The sequence below is a fragment of the Strigops habroptila genome, chromosome 2 (assembly GCF_004027225.2).
Source record: "Strigops habroptila isolate Jane chromosome 2, bStrHab1.2.pri, whole genome shotgun sequence".
In the NCBI taxonomy this organism is placed as follows: Eukaryota; Metazoa; Chordata; class Aves; order Psittaciformes; family Psittacidae; genus Strigops; species Strigops habroptila.
This window is the reverse complement of record NC_044278.2, coordinates 11,614,576-11,631,901: the sequence shown is the minus strand read 5'-3', so window position 1 is coordinate 11,631,901 and position 17,326 is coordinate 11,614,576. Positions and strand designations below refer to the sequence as shown.

The window sequence follows — 17,326 nt, the reverse complement described above, 5'->3', positions numbered from 1 at the left end:
TGAACAAATGCATGAGGTGGGGAAGGAGAAGAATTAGAAATTCAGAAGGGTGCTCTGAGTATTGGGAGACTTGCTCTAGAACTTGCCACGTCTTACAGCCCCATAATGTGATCCCTACAAGGAGGTGGAGGGAGGCTTGTACTTCTGTGCAGCCTGTGTGGGGAGGCTGAAAGGGATGGGTTTGCTTCCCATTGCAAAGCAGAGGTTTCCCTTTTGCACAGTATGCCCCTAGAGGGAGACTCCCATCTGTCTGGAGAACCGATGCTTTTCCTAAGCCCTCCAGCTCTTCAAGCTGTTTGTGTTCACCTCAGAGATATGTTTTGAAGCACTGACATGAAACTAATTGTCCCTTTTGGGTCTGCTTCCATGGCAGGATCTGGGATCATGACGTCTTCACACCCCATCACAGCCAGCACCCCTGAGGGAAGCAGCTATGGTGCTATTGGTACAGTATCTTCCAGAACTGGGGGCATGGGGAGGGTTCTGCTTAGAGCACGAGAAGGAACTTTAAGGTGCTTTAAAGCCAGAAGGGAGTAAACCAGCAAATTGCTTTACGAGCAGCTTGCAACTACTTGGAAAAACAAAAATAAATGGCAGCTTGGGAAGTTCGGGTTGCGCTTCAGGGCAAAACATCTACATCAGAAAGGTGGCACATCTCTGGAAGAGGTGCCCAGAGAGGCTCTGTCATTAGGAATGTTCATTGCAGCTAGACAAGTCACCTGGTAAGTGTTGGTGCCAATCCTGCTTCAGGCAGGAGGACTGACAAAGCTCCCTTCCAACCAAGCTTCTAGGAATCTGTCATGGTCTCATCAAGCCTGCCTTGGGACCATGCCTTTCACTGGAAGGTTGAAGAATTGTGTACTGCAAGGCAAGACAGAATCAAAGCTTATTGTGGTTTCGTTATGGGAGAAATAATGTCAGTCAACAGGTGAACTACTCCCTGGTAGCAGAGGAGGAAGAAAACCTCTCAATGGTCCTGTTAGTCAGAGATGATGGGCAGTGCCTTCCTTTGCCAGAGTATTTCTTAGTCCTTAACAACCATTTTTCCCTCCTGTGGAGGGATTGGTATTGAATAGCTCAGTGTTGTGGACTTCTGAGCATAATCCTGGAATTTGACATCTTGGGGACCCAGGTTGCAGGGTGGGGTGGTGCAGGTCCAAGGCAGCATGAGGCAGCTGCTCAAATGAGGAGAGTAGCTCTGTGTAATTTTTGGTCCTTGCTGAGGATGCATTTGTTCACTGTGGTGTAAAGTCAGCACCTGATACTCCAGATGTCATCCAGTTATTAGGCTGTGAAGGTGTGATGTCTCTGAATGCTTGACAAAGAAGCACAGAACTGATACTTCATGAGGTTTGGGAAAAATTCAGGAGGATTTAAGTCCTGGAATAGAGGGCTTCAGTTCAGCACCACCCTTTCCCCAGTTCCCAAGGAAGCACTTTAAAAGCATTTGGGAAATGAAGAAGAAACTTCTGCTCTACTCGTGCCAGGATGAGCAGTGTGCTGGCTGGGAGCTCGGCAGCTTTCTTCTTGCTGTGCACAGAGGGATTTAGCCTTTACCCTGCCTGTTTCCTTCTCACTCTGCTCCAGATGAGTCCAGCTCCAGCGGTGGACGACAGTTTTCTTCCCCTGAGGGCGGGCCACGGGCTGGTTCTGACACAGACAGCTCTGTGGAGGAGGAGAGTGACTTCGACACCATGCCAGAGATTGAAAGTGATAAGAACATCATCCGCACTAAGGTATGGCTGGTGCGGCAGTTGTGGCCGTGCTGCTGCCCGTGGACACACCAAGGCCAGGACCAGCACTAGTCACTTGCCAGGAATTTGAAGTTTCAGATTCTCTTTTAGGTGGATCTAATTTAATAAAGCTGAATGTGCTGCTTAGTGGGTTTTGTCAGAGTCTAGAAAGTTTTCCTGCTATGCTGAGTGTGTTGCTGAAATGAGCAGTTTAATATGGACAATCAGAATGTATTGGGAACTGTTGAGGAAGGAGAAAGAATCACAGAATGTCCCAAAAAGTCCAAGGAGGTGCAACAGCATAGGGAGGAAATAATTTGCAAGAGTATGTCATTATCTGGTATAAGCAGCGTGACTGCAGTGCATATACAGAGGGCCTTTAAGCTAGCAGCTCTCAAAATGCCTCCTTTTGTCAACCCGCATGGCTCCGTGTGGTCAGAGCCATTCCTGGAGGCCAAAGAGGTTTGCAGAACTCATTCCCCATAGGATCAAAGGGCACAATGAGTTTGCTGTGTAAAAAAAAATGGTCCAGATAGCACCAAGCTGCATGTTGTCCCAATACTTCTGTAGTCTTCATTAGTTCTTTTCTGTTTTCTTTCATCTTTCCCCTCCCACTAACATTTTAGGTGTTCCTCTATCTATCAGACCTGTCCAGGAAGGACCGAAGGATTGTCAGCAAAAAATACAAAATCTATTTCTGGTAAGGAGAAGACAAACTGATAAGGCCCAAGCTCTGGAACCAGTCTCTGGTTGTGAAGTCTGTCCATGTGCCCTTCTTCTGAACCACACTTTAGACATGAGGATATTCTTTGAACCACCCTGCTACACATTCTGACCCTGTTCCAACCAGTAACTGCAGATCCCACGTACCTCAAATAAGGATATTTGTGGACCAGTGCACATGTGATCCTGGCAATGGATTCTGGTTTGCGGAATTGCTTTAAAGCGTGGTAACAACCGGTGTGCTGGAACATACTGGGGAAGGGGAGAAATGGGCACTCGAACACATGAGCTTGTGGTCTGCATGCTGTTTTTTCTTGTGCCTTTAGCATTTGCCCCACGTTTGTTTAATCTCCTGCTTCAGGAGATCATAGGCAGAGGTATAAAGCTTGCAGGGTCTGTGCCCTTAGGCATCAAGGTGTACACCTTCCTCCACAAGCACTATGGGCATCTGTCCTGGGTGTGCACCAATTGTTTTGGTGTGTGTAACTGCTTCTACTATCTCCTCTCTCCAGGAACATCATCACCATTGCAGTCTTTTATGCCCTGCCAGTCATCCAGCTCGTCATCACTTACCAGACGGTGCGTTGGGTTCTGTCTGTCCTCCTTGTTTGGGTCTTTTTGTCGTTAAACTTGCTCTGTGGTTGCATGGTGTAAGGATGACAGTCACAGTGAAACCCAGGAACCCTGCTAGGCTGAGGAGCAGTTTGCCTTAGCTGCTCTCTCTGCTCTGTGTCAACTGGGGCTTGGCTTGCCAAGCTTGCAGTTCTGCTATTTTTGCTTGGGAAGTGGGAGCGTAGCTGCCTTTCCTGCCCATCTGATGTCTCATTTGGGGCCTGTTTCATTTTAGAGGCAGGAGGAATCTGCTGTTATCTCTAAAAGAGAACTGAAAGCAAGTAGGGTTTGCTGTGATATGAGTGATTTCTCCTCCCTTCTCCCCACCCTGGCTATCCTGCTGTTATTCAGGTATCTGCAACCAGATCTATTAGTGGTGGGTTTGAGAGCACAAAATATGTTTCCTCTGAAGACCATTGTCAGGTTTGTGGCCTGTGGCAAGATCTTATCATACGAAGACAGGCTGAGAAAGTTGGGGCTGTTCAGCCTGGAGAATAGAAGCTGCGTGGAGACCTCAGAGCAGCTTCCAGTGTCTGAAGGGACCTACAAGGATGCTGGAGAGGGACTCCTCAAGAGGGACTTTAGTGATAGGACAAGGGGTGATGGGTTCAAACTTAAACAGGGGAAGTTCAGGCTAGATATAAGGAAGAAGTTCTTTACTGTGAGGGTGGCGAGGCACTGGAACAGGTTGCCCAGAGAAGTGGTAAATGCTCCATCCCTGGCAGTGTTCAAGGCCAGGTTGGACAGAGCCTCAGGTGACATGGTCTAGTGTGAGGTGTCCCTGCTCATGGCAGGGGGTTGGAACTGGATGATCTTCAGGTCCTTTCCAACCCAAACCATTCTATGACTCTATGAATCACATAATAGTTCGGGTTGGAAGGGACCTTCAAAGGTCATCTGGTCCAACCCCTCTGCAATATTGGCCACCCCCTAAAAGCTTCACTTGCAGATGTCAGTACCCCCCTGCGCCAGTGTTAGAGCTAGGTTGTGTCCTGGTACACCTCGTGTACGTGCTGTGTTTGCATGAAGCAAACCCCACAGAACAAGGAGGATTTGCTAATATCGGGTCTCCCATCTCCCCTTTGTCCAGGTAGTGAATGTGACAGGCAATCAGGACATCTGCTACTACAACTTCCTGTGCGCTCATCCGCTTGGGGTGCTGAGGTGAGTGAGCCCTGCGGTCACTGCGTTATTGTCTTGTGCCTCCTGAGAGTTTGTGCTGAACCCAAGTCAGGATTTTATCCTTGCCAGGCTCACAGTAAGAGTGTTAAGACCACTGAGAGTTTAGGAATCTGAGCTTTCTCTTTTGCTCAGCAGTGGCTTTCTGTTGCAGTGAGACACATGCATCCAGGATCAGATGGCACGTGGGTTCTCCTAGCAAACCTATGGCACAGCAATGAGGTGCTCCCATGCTCTTCTGGACACTTTAATTTGTATCCAAGGAGCAGCAAAGAAGTTCAGATCAGACCTTGCAGTGCAGCGTTCCTCTGAAATAATGTGGGAGTGCAAAGAAAGCTCAGAGTTGGGAATCTTGCCCCAGTGAAATTAACACTTCCTCTGCAAGTGAACTACTCAACCTAAACTTGCCATCCAGGGTGTAAAACTGGCAGGTGTTTGGTAGCTGCTGAGGTGGAGGATGGTGGGGGGGAAGCAAAATGGATTCAGCTTATCATGGCCCAGAGTTCAGCTTCCTGCTGCTGTGCTGCCTTTGTCTTAAACCACCTTTTTCCCTGCAGTGCCTTCAACAACATCCTCAGCAACGTGGGCCACATGCTGCTGGGCTTTCTCTTCCTCCTCATTGTGTTGCGCAGGGACATTCTCCACCGTCGCGCCATGGAGATGAAAGATGTCTATACACTGGTAGGAAGCATGGCTGCATGGGGCTGAGTGGAGGGAGAAAAGACAGGGAGAACTTGAAAACCAGAGTGGTACACAGTGGATTTCCATTTGCCTTCCTTGCTGGAGGGTTGAATCCTCCTCTTTTTTCCAACCCTGGGAAAGGGTCTCAGTGGGATGCTTATGTTCTTGCACACCCCAGTACTTGGCTGCTTACAGTATGTCCATACTGCCTTTGTGACCCAGCCTGGGCTTGCGAAGACAAGGAGATGAGTAGAGGAATGACTCCCGTGGCTGTGGCACAGTGCTTATTGTGGAGGAACTGGGACAGTAGGAGTGTCCCAAGATGTTTTTGTTTAAAGTGAGGTTTGATTTGTCTTATACAATCAAGAGTTCCTTGTTGGCATTCTTGTTAGCAAGAGGTAATAGAGCTGCCTATGATAACCCAGAAGAATGTGGCTGCCTCTAGCTCTGAAGCAAAGCTGCTTGTAGCCAGAGCTTGCTTCAGTATGGTCTGGGAGAGGATGGAGAAATCTGCAGCCCCATGGGCAGTGGTGCTGGTGGTTTCTGGGGACAAACAATTCCATTTTCACTGGTTTGGTACCAAGTAAAGGTCTTAGCAGTTTTAAGGGTCTGCTGCTTATGTTCAAATGAGATCTCAGCCAGATTGTGATGGAGATGCCGTCTCACCTGGGTTGATGGGCTCTGCTCCTGAGGTGCTTTTAACCCCCTACTGACCACAAGAGCAAGGCTGCTATTCTGGGTCCCCAGTGCTCTCGATTTTGGGCAGGATGTATCATGGCACAAGGTACAGGAGAAGAGATTTTTAGTCTCAGGGTGTCAGTACCAAGACACTGAGGTCTCCAGACCAGAGGTTTCTGTGCGATTAGCTTGGGTTTGCTGCCTGTAGATTCACCTGGCTATGCAGTGTGGCTAAATGCAGAGCCTGTGGTTGCACACAGCACACACTGTGCTGCACTGGTGACTGAAGGATGTGTGTAGGGGTTAGGAGGGATGGAGTGATGGAGAGTGGAAGCTCGCTTTGACATCAGGACAGCGAGAGTACTTACTATACAGCTCTGCTCTCTTCCAGGACTATGGGATCCCAAAGCATTTTGGTCTCTTCTACGCTATGGGCATTGCTCTAATGATGGAAGGGGTGCTCAGTGCCTGTTACCATGTCTGCCCTAATTACTCCAATTTCCAGTTTGGTAAGCTGAGTTTCCTTACTGCTTTTGAGCTGGAGGTAGGATTTAGCATGCTTTGTCTCCCGCTGAGTTGCTCATTTTTCACATCCCTCTACCCTTGCAAACCTCCCTGGAATCTGCCTGTTCCAGGGCTCAGTCAGGAGGCAGTGGGGACTAGCACATTTCAGCCTCCTCTCCACACCTTCAGACTCTGGTAGTGCACTGCTGGCAAAATCTCCCTTTTGCAGCTCAGTGTTTGAAGATAGTAAGCACACAGCCTGAGTGGCAAAGTGCTCAAGCCTAGGAAGCCTCTGTTTGCCATCTCTGTGGAAACTTTCCTCTGTGGCCTCCTTTGGCTTCCTGAGGAAGAGAAGACTCAGGCTGGTTTTTGTCTATGTGCATAAATACCCAATGAGAGTGAATGAAGATGAGTGAGCCAGACTCTTGTTAGTGGTAGTGGCAGAACAAGTGGCAGTGGGCACAAATTAAAACACAGGAAGTTCCATCTGAACTCCATCCAGGAAAACAGGTGACCAAAAACTGAACAGGTTGCCCAGAGAGGTTGTGAAGTTTTCAGTGGAAATAGTCAAAACGTGACTGGACACTGCCCTCTCATAGCTGACCCTGCTTGAGCAAGGGGGGTTAGACCAGACAACCTCCAAAGGTCTGGTCTAACTTCAACCATTCTGTGATTCCTTGCCCTGTGGGCACATTCTGTGGGCCTTTATTTTGAACCTTTTTAGTTTTTGTTGCCCCAGAGCATGGGGCATGTTCTGCAAGATGTCAAAGCACAAAGTGCTGTACAACATAATGCAGCATCAGGGCTTTGTGTCTGCCAGCCTTGGGTTTGGCCCTGCTGCTGCACTTCTTTATGAGCACTCGGAGCAGCTTTCTCAGCCTACTGACAGTACCTGTTTTAACTGTTCCTGTTGTGCTCCCTCTATAGACACCTCCTTCATGTACATGATCGCAGGACTGTGCATGCTGAAGCTCTACCAGACCCGCCACCCAGACATCAATGCCAGTGCCTACTCTGCCTATGCCTCGTTTGCTGTGGTGATCTGTCTGGCTGTCCTTGGAGTGGTATGGGTCCCTCTTACCTACCTGCTTCTCTGGGGAGGAAATGGTGTGCCTGGGAACAAAGCTTAAGTGGGCAAACGGCTGGGGGGGGAGCAGTAGAGTAGGGTAAGAGTGTGTTAAGCAGCTACTAGCATTTGGATTTCTGGTACTCTGGGTTTTCCTCCTTCCTTCCCCTGGGTTTGCAGCGAGGGGAAGAGCAGAGCAGTTTTCTCTAGTTGAGCTCCTTTTTGGGCTTTGACCACCACATGCCCTCCTTCTTAAGTGGAAAAATTCATGTATCCAGGGTGTCTGTGTCCAAGCATGCAGCTGGTCTCTTGTATGGTGGCTCAACTTGGAGGAGGGGGGTGAGGCTGGCTGAGCTTCCAGGACAAGCTCTACCAGATGGCTTGTGCCTCTTTCTGCCTTTGGAAAACACTGTGTTGCTGGGCACAGCTCCTGCAGTTGGCTTTCCTATCTTTGGGGAAGTGCGGGGCTACAATAACAGCCTGGGGGCTCCCAGGCAGGTTTCTGGACTGGACCTGCCTGTAGAAGGGCACTGGAACAGAAGGAGTCACCAGAATTGCTCTTGTGCACCAGTAGTCATGGACAGGTCAGACTCGTGCAGGGCTTTGCCTACTTGCTCATAGCATTGCAAGTACTGAGCTGGGCTTGCCTGAATCCCCAACCTGTGCTTTACCTTGGAGGTCTCTGCTTCCCTGCTTTTGAGGGACTCATTTCCATTCAGGTGCTCTGAAGTAGCAGCTAGATCCCAGTGGGCTGTCAGCCCCTTATTACCACACATAAAGCAGAATACCAGTTGATTCTGCATAGGCCTCTGAGTAGGAGACTGTCCAATAAGGCAAGCTGGTGAACTTGGGACTTTCTAAGAATCTCCTGATAGCTATGGTAGATTTGCACACCCAGGTTCAAAACACTGGGGTTTTATTATGGGATGCTATTAAGCTGTTCAGTGGAGCTTATAAGCTGCATGTTTCCCTTGCTCTGTTCATATAGAGATGGCTTTTCTGCTTGATTCCCCCACCAAAGAAAAAGTTCAGGCAAGTTCTGTGCCCCAGGGGAGGGGAGTGTGTGGTGGCAGCCTGATGGCAGACCTGAGTTTCTGGACTCCTTAATGTATAACTGGAAAATTAAGGTTTTAATATAGCATTAACTTGCATTTGTATGTCGCTTCCAGATCTTAAAGCGAAAGTGTGGAGCAATTGCCTGCAGAGCAGTTTTGTGCTTTTTGGCCTACTGCAGTGCATTTGTTAATGTTTGATTCCCTGACAGCCTTTGTAGAAATCCAGCTCAGCAGAAAGAACTTGACTGGCCTGGGGGTCCCTCCATTTCTGCTCCCTGGGCCAGCTGCTGTCCTTCCAAGCTGCTGGTTTTGATTGAAGGGGCGTTCAGAAAGACTGTTCTCCTCTCCAGAATGCTGAGCTCCTTTTGCTTCTCTGAACTTTGTTTTGCATTTATAGATCTGTTCTCAGGTTGGAAGATTAGGGGTTTCTCTTCCATGTTCAGTGAGGTTGTCAAATACCCCACAATGATACAGGACAGGAAAGGATTAACCTGCTGATAACTGAGCTCCATTTGCTTTTAATATGTCTTTGCTTTCAGGTGTTTGGGAAAAATGACATCTGGTTTTGGGTCATTTTCTCAATAATCCATGTTTTGGCCTCACTGGCTCTCAGCACCCAGATCTACTACATGGGCCGCTTCAAGATCGGTAAGTGCTGTGACTGAACCAGCTTGCTCTCGGGTGTGCAGGTGCCTCCTGCCCTCACCTGCATGAGTTGCCTGTGCAGCGTGTCTGTGAGCACAGTCCCGTGGCCTGTGCTTGTGTTCTGGGTTATCCTGTCCTCTTATCCACCCGATGCTCTTCTGGCATCTTCTGAAGTGCTCGTGCTGCTGCTTCCCAGACCCATGGGAACCAGCAGGACCTGTCTGCGCTGTGGTGGCAGAAGAGCTGGGCTCTGAGGGCACAGCTCTACCTAGCGCTGTGCTCAGAGCAGTGAGCTACATAAAAAACCCTGTCATGGAATGAGAGGGAAGAGGGTTTGGTGGGGAAGCTGGTTCTTGTGCTCTGCTTGCAAACATATTTCTCCTTCCTCTTCTGCTCCTGTCTGCCTCAGATGGCCCTGACTCAGGTAACTGTCAGCAGCTCTCATTTTTCTCTGTTGAACGGATTAAGCAGGGGTGTAGCAGCTGGAGATGCATGGATGTGTGTGGGGATGTGTGTGCCACCTGGGGTGGGCTCTTGAGAAGCAAAGTCAGTTTGCCAGCAGCACTGCCAGCCCTGTTCCTTGGCAGGAAAGGAGTGATACAGCACAGGAGAGCTCTGATCTTGGTGCAGGAGCCTTTTCAAGCTCCACATTTGTGGCTGGTGTGTGTGTATGCATGTCCATCCATCCCACTGCCACTGATGGCTCTCCAGTGAAGCTTCTGCAGTGATTTTCAGAGCAAGAGTGTCCTGAGTCTGCTCTGGCCCTCTAGGACCCTCTCAGGGCTGTGGGATTTGTTCCTGATGTTTCCCTGCTCTGGCAGCTTGTTCCATGGAAGGTGATTTTTTTCCCCCTTCCTGCACACACACCTCTCTTCCAGAGATGAGGTTGCAAAGCTTTACTTGTTCTTCTGGCCACATGCTATCCACATCCTATGGTGGCTTCCCTTCTGCTCCCAAAGGGCAAGAAATGAATCTGCTGACACCCTGACCATCCACAAGCTGAGTTCTCTGTTGTCAGCTAGCGGGTGTCTGTGTCTTCCCCCATAGGCATTTCAGAGCTCACTCTGCTGGCTGTTCTGGCTTTTTATCCTCTTCTTTGACAGACTTGGGGATGTTTCGACGGGCAGTGATGGTGCTGTACACAGACTGTATCCAGCGGTGCAGTCGACCAATGTATATGGTAGGTGATTTCTCACCTTGGCACCTCTCTCAGCAGTTGCTCGCTTTCTAGGCAATGTGCAGAGGAAAGAGGTGTGGCTGTTTGAGAAATGATGCTCCCCGCTTCCTTTCTTTGCTTTCCCCAATGTTCAAAGGAATGGCTGTGAGGCTCTGTGCAGCACACAGAGCTTCCCTCTTTGGGGAGGGCAGTAACTATTTTGTTCAGTGGCTTAAGCAACAGCTATTGCTATTTCTACAGCACCTCAGGGCACACAGCAAAAAGTAAGAAATGGTGGCTGCTACCTTGTGTCCCACTGACTTTCTTCTTGGCACAGAGTGCTAATGAGGGCTTGAAGCCAAATGAAGTTTTTATCCATGAGCATCCTGTTTATATGTTTTAAAATTTATTTATTCTCCTATCTCTGAATAAGTGTCAGCCCAAGTTTTGCAAGCAAACTCGGTGCACTCAGGCATAAAGTAAGCCTGGCTGGCCTGAAAGAGCTACATCATGAAAGCAGCTGTAAGCATAAATGCACATGTTCCACAGATGTAACCTCTCTGCCTGCTGCAGTTCCAGGGCTTCCCTAGCTAATGATGAGATGGGTGAAAACAGGCCCTGTGGGTATGTGCAGGATGGTATTCCAAAGCTTCCCCTGCTGCCTCTTTCAAGCACATCCTCCCTCTGTGCAAGAATTTTTTCTGTAAAATGGTGAGAGGGAAGGAATCTTGCGAGGAGAATAGTGGAAACAGTCAAAGGCTTTGCAGAACCTCCTGGGGCTGATTCTTAAGTGCTAGGCTTGTGCTTCTTTAGATGTTTAGTCTCCTCCTTGCAGCACTTTCTTCAGATTTGCAAGGGCCAGAGCAGTTTCCATCTGGAAAAAGCTCCTGCAGGGCAAGCTTAAGAGCCAGGTGCGCGTGTGTTTGCAGGAGCCAGACTCCAAATCCTCACATGATGATATCATGAATTCCTGAGGCAGAAGCCTCTTTGTGCATTTCCTTCTGCTTTCATATGATCATCAGTGTCTTCTCTCCCAGGACAGGATGGTGCTGCTCATTGTTGGAAACCTGGTCAACTGGTCCTTGTAAGTAGTGGGGTGTTGATGTCCTGTGTACACATGGGCAGCAGGATTCTGTAGTGACATATGGGTGGCCTGAAGTGGTGGGGAAATGCAACAGTGTCTGTGCAATAATCTTGTGCTGGAGCCCCTCTGACATGTTTTGGCAAGAAGCTTGATCTCATGAGTGTTGGTGGTTAGCAGATCCATAGAATCATAGAATAGAATCATAGGCTGGTTTGTGTTGGAAAGGACTGTAAGATCATCTAGTTCCAACCCCCTGCCATGGGCAGGGATGCCTCCCACAAGACCAGGTTGCTCAAGGTTCTGCCCAGCCTGGCCTTGAGCACTGCCAAGGATGGAGCATTTACCACTTCTTTGGGCAACCTGTGCCAGTGCCTCACCACCCTCACAGTAAAGAACTTCTTCCTTATATCTAACCTGAACTTCCCCTGTTTCAGTTTGAACCCATCACCCCTTGTCCTATCGCTCCAGTCCCTGATGAAGAGTCCCTCTCCAGCATCCTTGTAGCTCCCTTCAGACACTGGAAGGCTGCTCTGAGGTCTCCACATGGCTTCTCTTCTCCAGGCTGAACAGCCCCAATGTTCTCAGCCTATCACAGGATGCAGTGCAGCACTACAGAGCCATGTGAGGCATACCTGGTCTGGTGCCATGGTGTTGCACTGTGCTGTACATGTGCTTTCTGTGTAGCTGGAAGGTCTCTGGCACAGCCAAGGTGCAGGAGATTTGACAGACACTTGTTAGTCACAGAGTCTGACTCAGCAGTATCTGTGTGGATGGGAGGGATTAGCTCTTGGGTGAGACCTAAAATCATAGTGGAAAGCTCTTGCTTTTCACTAAAAGGTGCTTCTCAGGGACATGCCTTCTGCTAAACCTACAGGTCTGGAGCCAACTCCTGTTGAGTGAGATGTGTTCAGCTGTAGGTTGGAAGCAACCCAGGGCCCTTGTCTGTCCTCTGGGGTCTCCGGTTGCTCTCAGGGGTTGACCATGGCCAAATTTGCTTGGCAGGGAGCAGAGGCAAACAGTGCATTTCCTCCAAGGAACTGGGAGGCTGTGGCAGTGTTGTTGTGTCCTGTGGTTGAGGGGCAACGGGTGGCTGTCAGTTTGGGGATGTACCCTGTCCCCAGTGAAAGGGCTGTCTAACATCCCTTCTTCCCTCTCTCTCAGTGCTGTCTTTGGGCTGGTGTATCGGCCCAGAGACTTCGCCTCCTACATACTGGGGATCTTTATCTGTAACCTCTTGTTGTATCTGGCTTTCTACATCATCATGAAGGTAAAGGGAGGCAGCTGTAGCTGTCCTGTCCCTGGGGCAACTCTCTCAAAGGGGAAAGGATGGGCATCTTTTTCTGGCTGCAGTTTGTGTTCCTGTGGTGCTGCAGAGGGATGTGGAAGGGTCTTTGTGGGGCTAAGGGTGAGACAAGGTGTTGGTGTTGGGGAGGGATGCTGTGTAGCCATCTCGGGGTTGGCTGGGCTGTGTTTCCCTGGGGTGGGTAGCCCTTTGTAGCTGCAGCTGGTCCTGGCTGGCATGTCAGTCCTATGCATGGCTCCAGACCCTGGGAAGGGCTCAGGGCATGATGTGAGGCTACTTCCCTGTCTGCAGCTCCGCAGCTCTGAGAAGCTCCTGCCCATCCCTATGTTCTGCATTGTGGCCACAGCAGTGGTGTGGGCAGCTGCCCTCTACTTCTTCTTCCAGACCCTCAGCAGCTGGGAGGTAAAGTTCCCCTTTCACTCACCTTCTGTCCATCTCTGTCTCATCATCTTTCCTTCCTGTTATTCGTTTTACACAAAAGATACTCCGGGGAAGAGTCTTGGGCTGCTCCTGGAGAGCTGAAGGGGTTCAACTCCTTTAGCAGACTGCGATGGGAGCACGGGAGGCTGTGTGGGGGCTGTGCAGCTTGTGCTATGCAGGACCTCAGATGTGGAGACCAGAGGGACCCCCAGTCATGGTGTGTGGCCCCAGATCCATCTCCAGGTCTAAGTATGACATTGCATTCCCACCCTGCTCTCACCACATATCCAGCCAGCACAGTGCTTTTTCCTGGCTTCTGCATGGAGAGTTAAGACAGGGTGATCTCCAGAGGGTCCAACATGGCCAGAAAGGTCCCTGTGTGAGTGGCTGTTGGGTGCTGACCCCTCGCCTGCTCCCCTAGGAGACGCCAGCAGAGTCCCGGGAAAAGAACCGGCCCTGCATCCTGCTGGGCTTCTTTGATGACCATGATGTCTGGCACTTCCTCTCCGCGGCTGCCTTGTTCTTCTCCTTTCTGGTGAGTCCTGCTGAGCCTCCCACTCTGCTCTATGGCCTCATGCTCTCTTTTTCCTCCTTGTCCCTCTGTGCACATGGAGCTGTGGCTGCCTCAGGACCCCACAGAAGTGCCCAACTCCTCTGCTTGGCTCTGCCTCCTGACACCTTTCACAGTGGGATCAGGGATCAGGCTTTGGCATTTGGCTTGTTCCTCCCTGTGCTTCCTGGCATCAAATTCCCTCTGGGGCTGTGGATCACACAGCTATTGTGGTGAAGCTGAGGGGCTGCTGGTGTGACCAACCCTCTTACAGGTTTGTGAGGACTTCCCAGGAAGGGATTCTACCTCACTCCTCAGCTTTCTATCGTTCCCATAATTGGCTCCTATGCTCCTTTACTTGGAACCTCTTTTCGGGCCTGATGGTCTGTGTGGTGGCAAAGGTGGAGGCATCCCCTGTGATGGGGTCAGAGCATATTGTTTTGGGGAAGTAAAAAGGGGGACCTTAACCCTAGCTGCACAAGGTGCAAACTATGAAGGAACTGCCTGGCCACTTGCAACACCTGAGCTGCGCTCAAGCAATTCCCACCCTGCTGCCTCCTGGATGGCTCTCTCCAGAGGCTAGTGATGAGGGACCAGTTTACAAGCAGCATCTCCATCATAGTTGAGGCACGATTACCCGCTCAGGTTCTGGCAGCACTGTAGGCAGAGCTACCTCTCAGCTGTGCTGCCAGAGTTGCTGGGAGCATTACGGAAGCAAAATGAATCTGGCATATCTCCATGGGTTGCTGTCGTGACTCCTGTACATGCCGGAGATGTGGCCTGGGTGGAACCCCCCTGTGATGAGATGCTGTCAGGCGCTGGTCACTCTCCCCAGCTGTGGGCTGGCCAGCGAGACCTGAAGCTGCCTCGTGCTTTCCTCCTCAGGTCCTGCTGACCCTGGATGATGACCTGGACGTGGTGCGCAGGGACAAGATCCCGGTGTTCTGAGTGCCAGGGGATGGGGGCGCAGGGGCGTCCCAAACTGCTCAGCCAAAGCCACTGGGCCACTGGCATCTGTGGGGAATGAGCCTGCTCCTGTGGCCAACAGCACCGTGGGAGCAGGGGAGCCAGATCCCACAGCAAGTATGAAGGGTGCTGCAGTAACTGAGGTGGGACTGGGAGGGAAGATGATGTTTTCTCTTATCCCACCACATCGTCTGGGGCAGGCATGACCCAGCGCTGAGGCCAGTGCACAGCCCTCTGGCTTACAGGTGCAGTGGGTGCTGGAGCCAGTGAAGAGGGAGGAAGCAGGAGGTGTGTTTGAGACCTTGGCTTTCCTTCCTCCCTGCTGATGTGCTCTGCTTCCTCTCTGGTGAGCAGGCTTGAGAAGTGCAGTGCAGCTCCTCCTGCATTGGCAGCTGGTGCCTGTGCCCTGCAGGCTGCTGCCCTCAGAGAGTTCCTTTGGCATCATGGGGAGAGCGTTTGGTTCCTATCCTGCAGCCGCCAAGGGAGCAAAGGACTTCAAACTGAGGTGGCAGTGGGACACTGCTCCTCCTGTAGCTGGTGGGGAGCCATGGTAACAAACCACTGCAGTGTTGCAGGGAGATGATGGACTAGGGTTGCCCAGCAGTGCTCTGCCAGGGGCAGAACCTCCCGCTTTGCTCTTGCAGCCCCTCTCTTACTCATATTGAACAGCATCAGTTCTCGCTGGTGGCTTCCATGCAAGCACTTCTCAGTGTGATGGTGTCCTTCGCAACACCAGAACTGCTGTCCTCAAGTGGCCCTAAGAGAGACAGTGTGATGAAGCTGTAGCCTTGTGCACTGGGCAGCTCCTTGGCAGCTCCTTGGCTCCTGCTGCATGGCCTTGCTAAAGGAGCAAGGTGGAAGGGAGAAGCCATCCAGCAGCCTCAGACTTTCTCCTTTCATAAGCTGGCTTTAGGCAAACTTGGCAAAGCAGGATCCCTGTTGGGCTGGGAGTGTGGAGGAGATTTTGGGGCAGTTGGGGTTGAGCTCTTTGGCTAAAGATCTGGACCAAACTTCTCTGCTCTCCAACTCTTCTGCATCTGGAATAAGTTTTTAAATGGCTTCTGCATTCTTCCTCAGTTCTTAGTTATTTAAAAAACAAGAATAAGGTGTGAATTATTTCAGGCCTTGCATCTAAAATGTGACCTGTTTTGCTAATTTTGAATTAAAAAAGTATTCTTTGAGGCCTGCTGTCCTTATTCTTGTCATTGTCTGAGCATTTTTCCTTTGGAGTATGTGCATGTACCTGGTGATGCAAAGGCTCCATTCCACTTGTGCTTACCAAAGCAGAAGGCTGTGGTAATTTTCTCCTTGGAGAAGTCTGCATCTCCTGGAAAGGTTTTGCACTAGTTGGTTTTTATTTTACTTTTCCTAAGTTGGAGTTTGTCAAGATGGTCAATAAAATGAATGTTCCTGGTTCCCTGCTCTGCAGGGTGAGCTGAATTCTTCTTGCTCCAGCTTTCAACAGCAGCAAAGAGAGCACTCAGGGCAGAGGGGTGTTCAGTGGTGTCACAGAGCTGCTGTCATCCCTAGGACCTTCACAAAGCATAGGTGCAGACAACCTGCTTGTTTTCTGAACCCAACTGCCTTTGTGAGGCTAAATAAAGATCAGACACTTGTTTCTCACTGAGACCCCTTCAGCAGAGTGAAGAGAGGCTGGAGGAGGAATGACACAAAAGGCTGCTAGCTGTTACCTTCCCAGAGATGGAGCTGTGTTTCAGGCAGGGCATGCCAGAACATGCAGGTGGTGGTCCCTGTGTGCTGCCTGGTGTTACAGTGCTTTGGGCTTGACCTGGGAGGTTTGCTGTGTGGATGGGGTTGTGAATGATTCATGTTGGACATAGCGATATGTTTCTCAGGCTTGTTGTGAAGCACAAGCTTCTCTTCCTTAACAGTGTCAACATGGGCTGCAGGGAAGGAGATGACACTTGCTTTTGTCTGAGTAGCACCAGCAGAGGAGGGTCAAGCTGAGGAGAGTCCACACTTTGCTTTCAGCCACCCTGCAGCCTTGCCATGTGTTCTTGGCTACTCAGGCTTGCCTGCAGCTTCCTTGCACTTTCTGGGAAGTGGCTGCCAGCCCTAGTGGGTTCAGCACCAACTCCCATGAAGTGCTAAACCAAAGGAAGCCGCCACTGGAGTCAAGGCTTGTCTTGCTCCTCTGGGACCTGGAGGGAGATGTGTAGATCTCATCTAAGGTGGGAGCTTGGCAAGGTGGGAAGCAATTCTGGAGTGATTAAAGGTGCTTGAAGTGGAGATACTGCCCTGCTGCTGCCTGAGGCTCAACAGTTAGAGCATCTGCCTCCTGTAGGAGCTTCGCTTTTAATCTTCTAACTGCCTGGTTTCTCTGGTGTCCATACACCAGTCACTCCTTGCAGCAGCTGTAAAGCACTCCAGAGCTCACTGAGTGTTTTCATATGAAGTGGACAAGTCTGGCCAAGAGACTCCTGTGTGGTTTCTTACTAGAATTAGCAAATGCTGCCTCCCTCAGTTCCCTTGAGGCAGAGAGATGGGAAGAAGAGTGACACTAGTTCGAACACTTTTTGGTCTTGGCAGATGGTCGTAACTGGTGTACAAGCAGGTAATTGGGGTGGGGGGAGCAAGGCTTGGAGGATCCAGTGTTGGATCCTGCTCTTTGTGAGTCTAACCTGAAGTGCTCTTTGCTCACTGCGCTGCCTTCACACCCCTGCTTAGTCAGGTGCAGGATGGGATCTTGCCTTGCAGGACTGTCCTTACTTTGTGTTTAGGTGTGGAGAAGGGTGAGCAGCTTTTCCTCTTCTACGAGTATGTTCTGCTCTTGATGTATTTTGCAGTGTGCAGAAATCAAGGATTTCTGGGATAAGGCCCTCGAGTAGCAGGAATATCACTTCTGTGCCAGACTGAAGAAGGGGCTTGTGTGCCCCAAAATTTGTCCAGTTTTGGACACACATTTTCATTCCTTCTCCCTGTGTCTTCCATAGTCTACAGTCTCAGACCT

General features: G+C 50.3%; 1 protein-coding gene across 4 annotated transcripts in view; it reads left to right on the top strand.

The window, feature by feature from the left end:
- Nucleotides 1-17,326, top strand: part of SIDT1 (SID1 transmembrane family member 1) — a 44,166-nt gene extending 26,840 nt beyond the window's left edge. The window contains exons 11-26 of one of the 4 annotated variants that reach the window (XM_030471997.1): nt 374-445; nt 1,588-1,736; nt 2,360-2,433; nt 2,969-3,035; nt 4,159-4,232; nt 4,805-4,928; nt 5,998-6,115; nt 7,038-7,174; nt 8,771-8,879; nt 9,286-9,300; nt 9,980-10,056; nt 11,070-11,116; nt 12,278-12,383; nt 12,711-12,821; nt 13,261-13,374; nt 14,275-17,326. In XM_030471997.1, coding sequence (XP_030327857.1) covers nt 374-445; nt 1,588-1,736; nt 2,360-2,433; nt 2,969-3,035; nt 4,159-4,232; nt 4,805-4,928; nt 5,998-6,115; nt 7,038-7,174; nt 8,771-8,879; nt 9,286-9,300; nt 9,980-10,056; nt 11,070-11,116; nt 12,278-12,383; nt 12,711-12,821; nt 13,261-13,374; nt 14,275-14,337 — 1,457 coding nt within the window. In that variant the 3' untranslated portion in view covers nt 14,338-17,326. Of the gene's footprint in view, nt 1-373; nt 446-1,587; nt 1,737-2,359; nt 2,434-2,968; nt 3,036-4,158; nt 4,233-4,804; nt 4,929-5,997; nt 6,116-7,037; nt 7,175-8,770; nt 8,880-9,285; nt 9,301-9,923; nt 10,057-11,069; nt 11,117-12,277; nt 12,384-12,710; nt 12,822-13,260; nt 13,375-14,274 lie in introns of those variants that run through there. The other 3 variants (XM_030471998.1, XM_030471999.1, XM_030472000.1) reach the window with 3 other exon arrangements.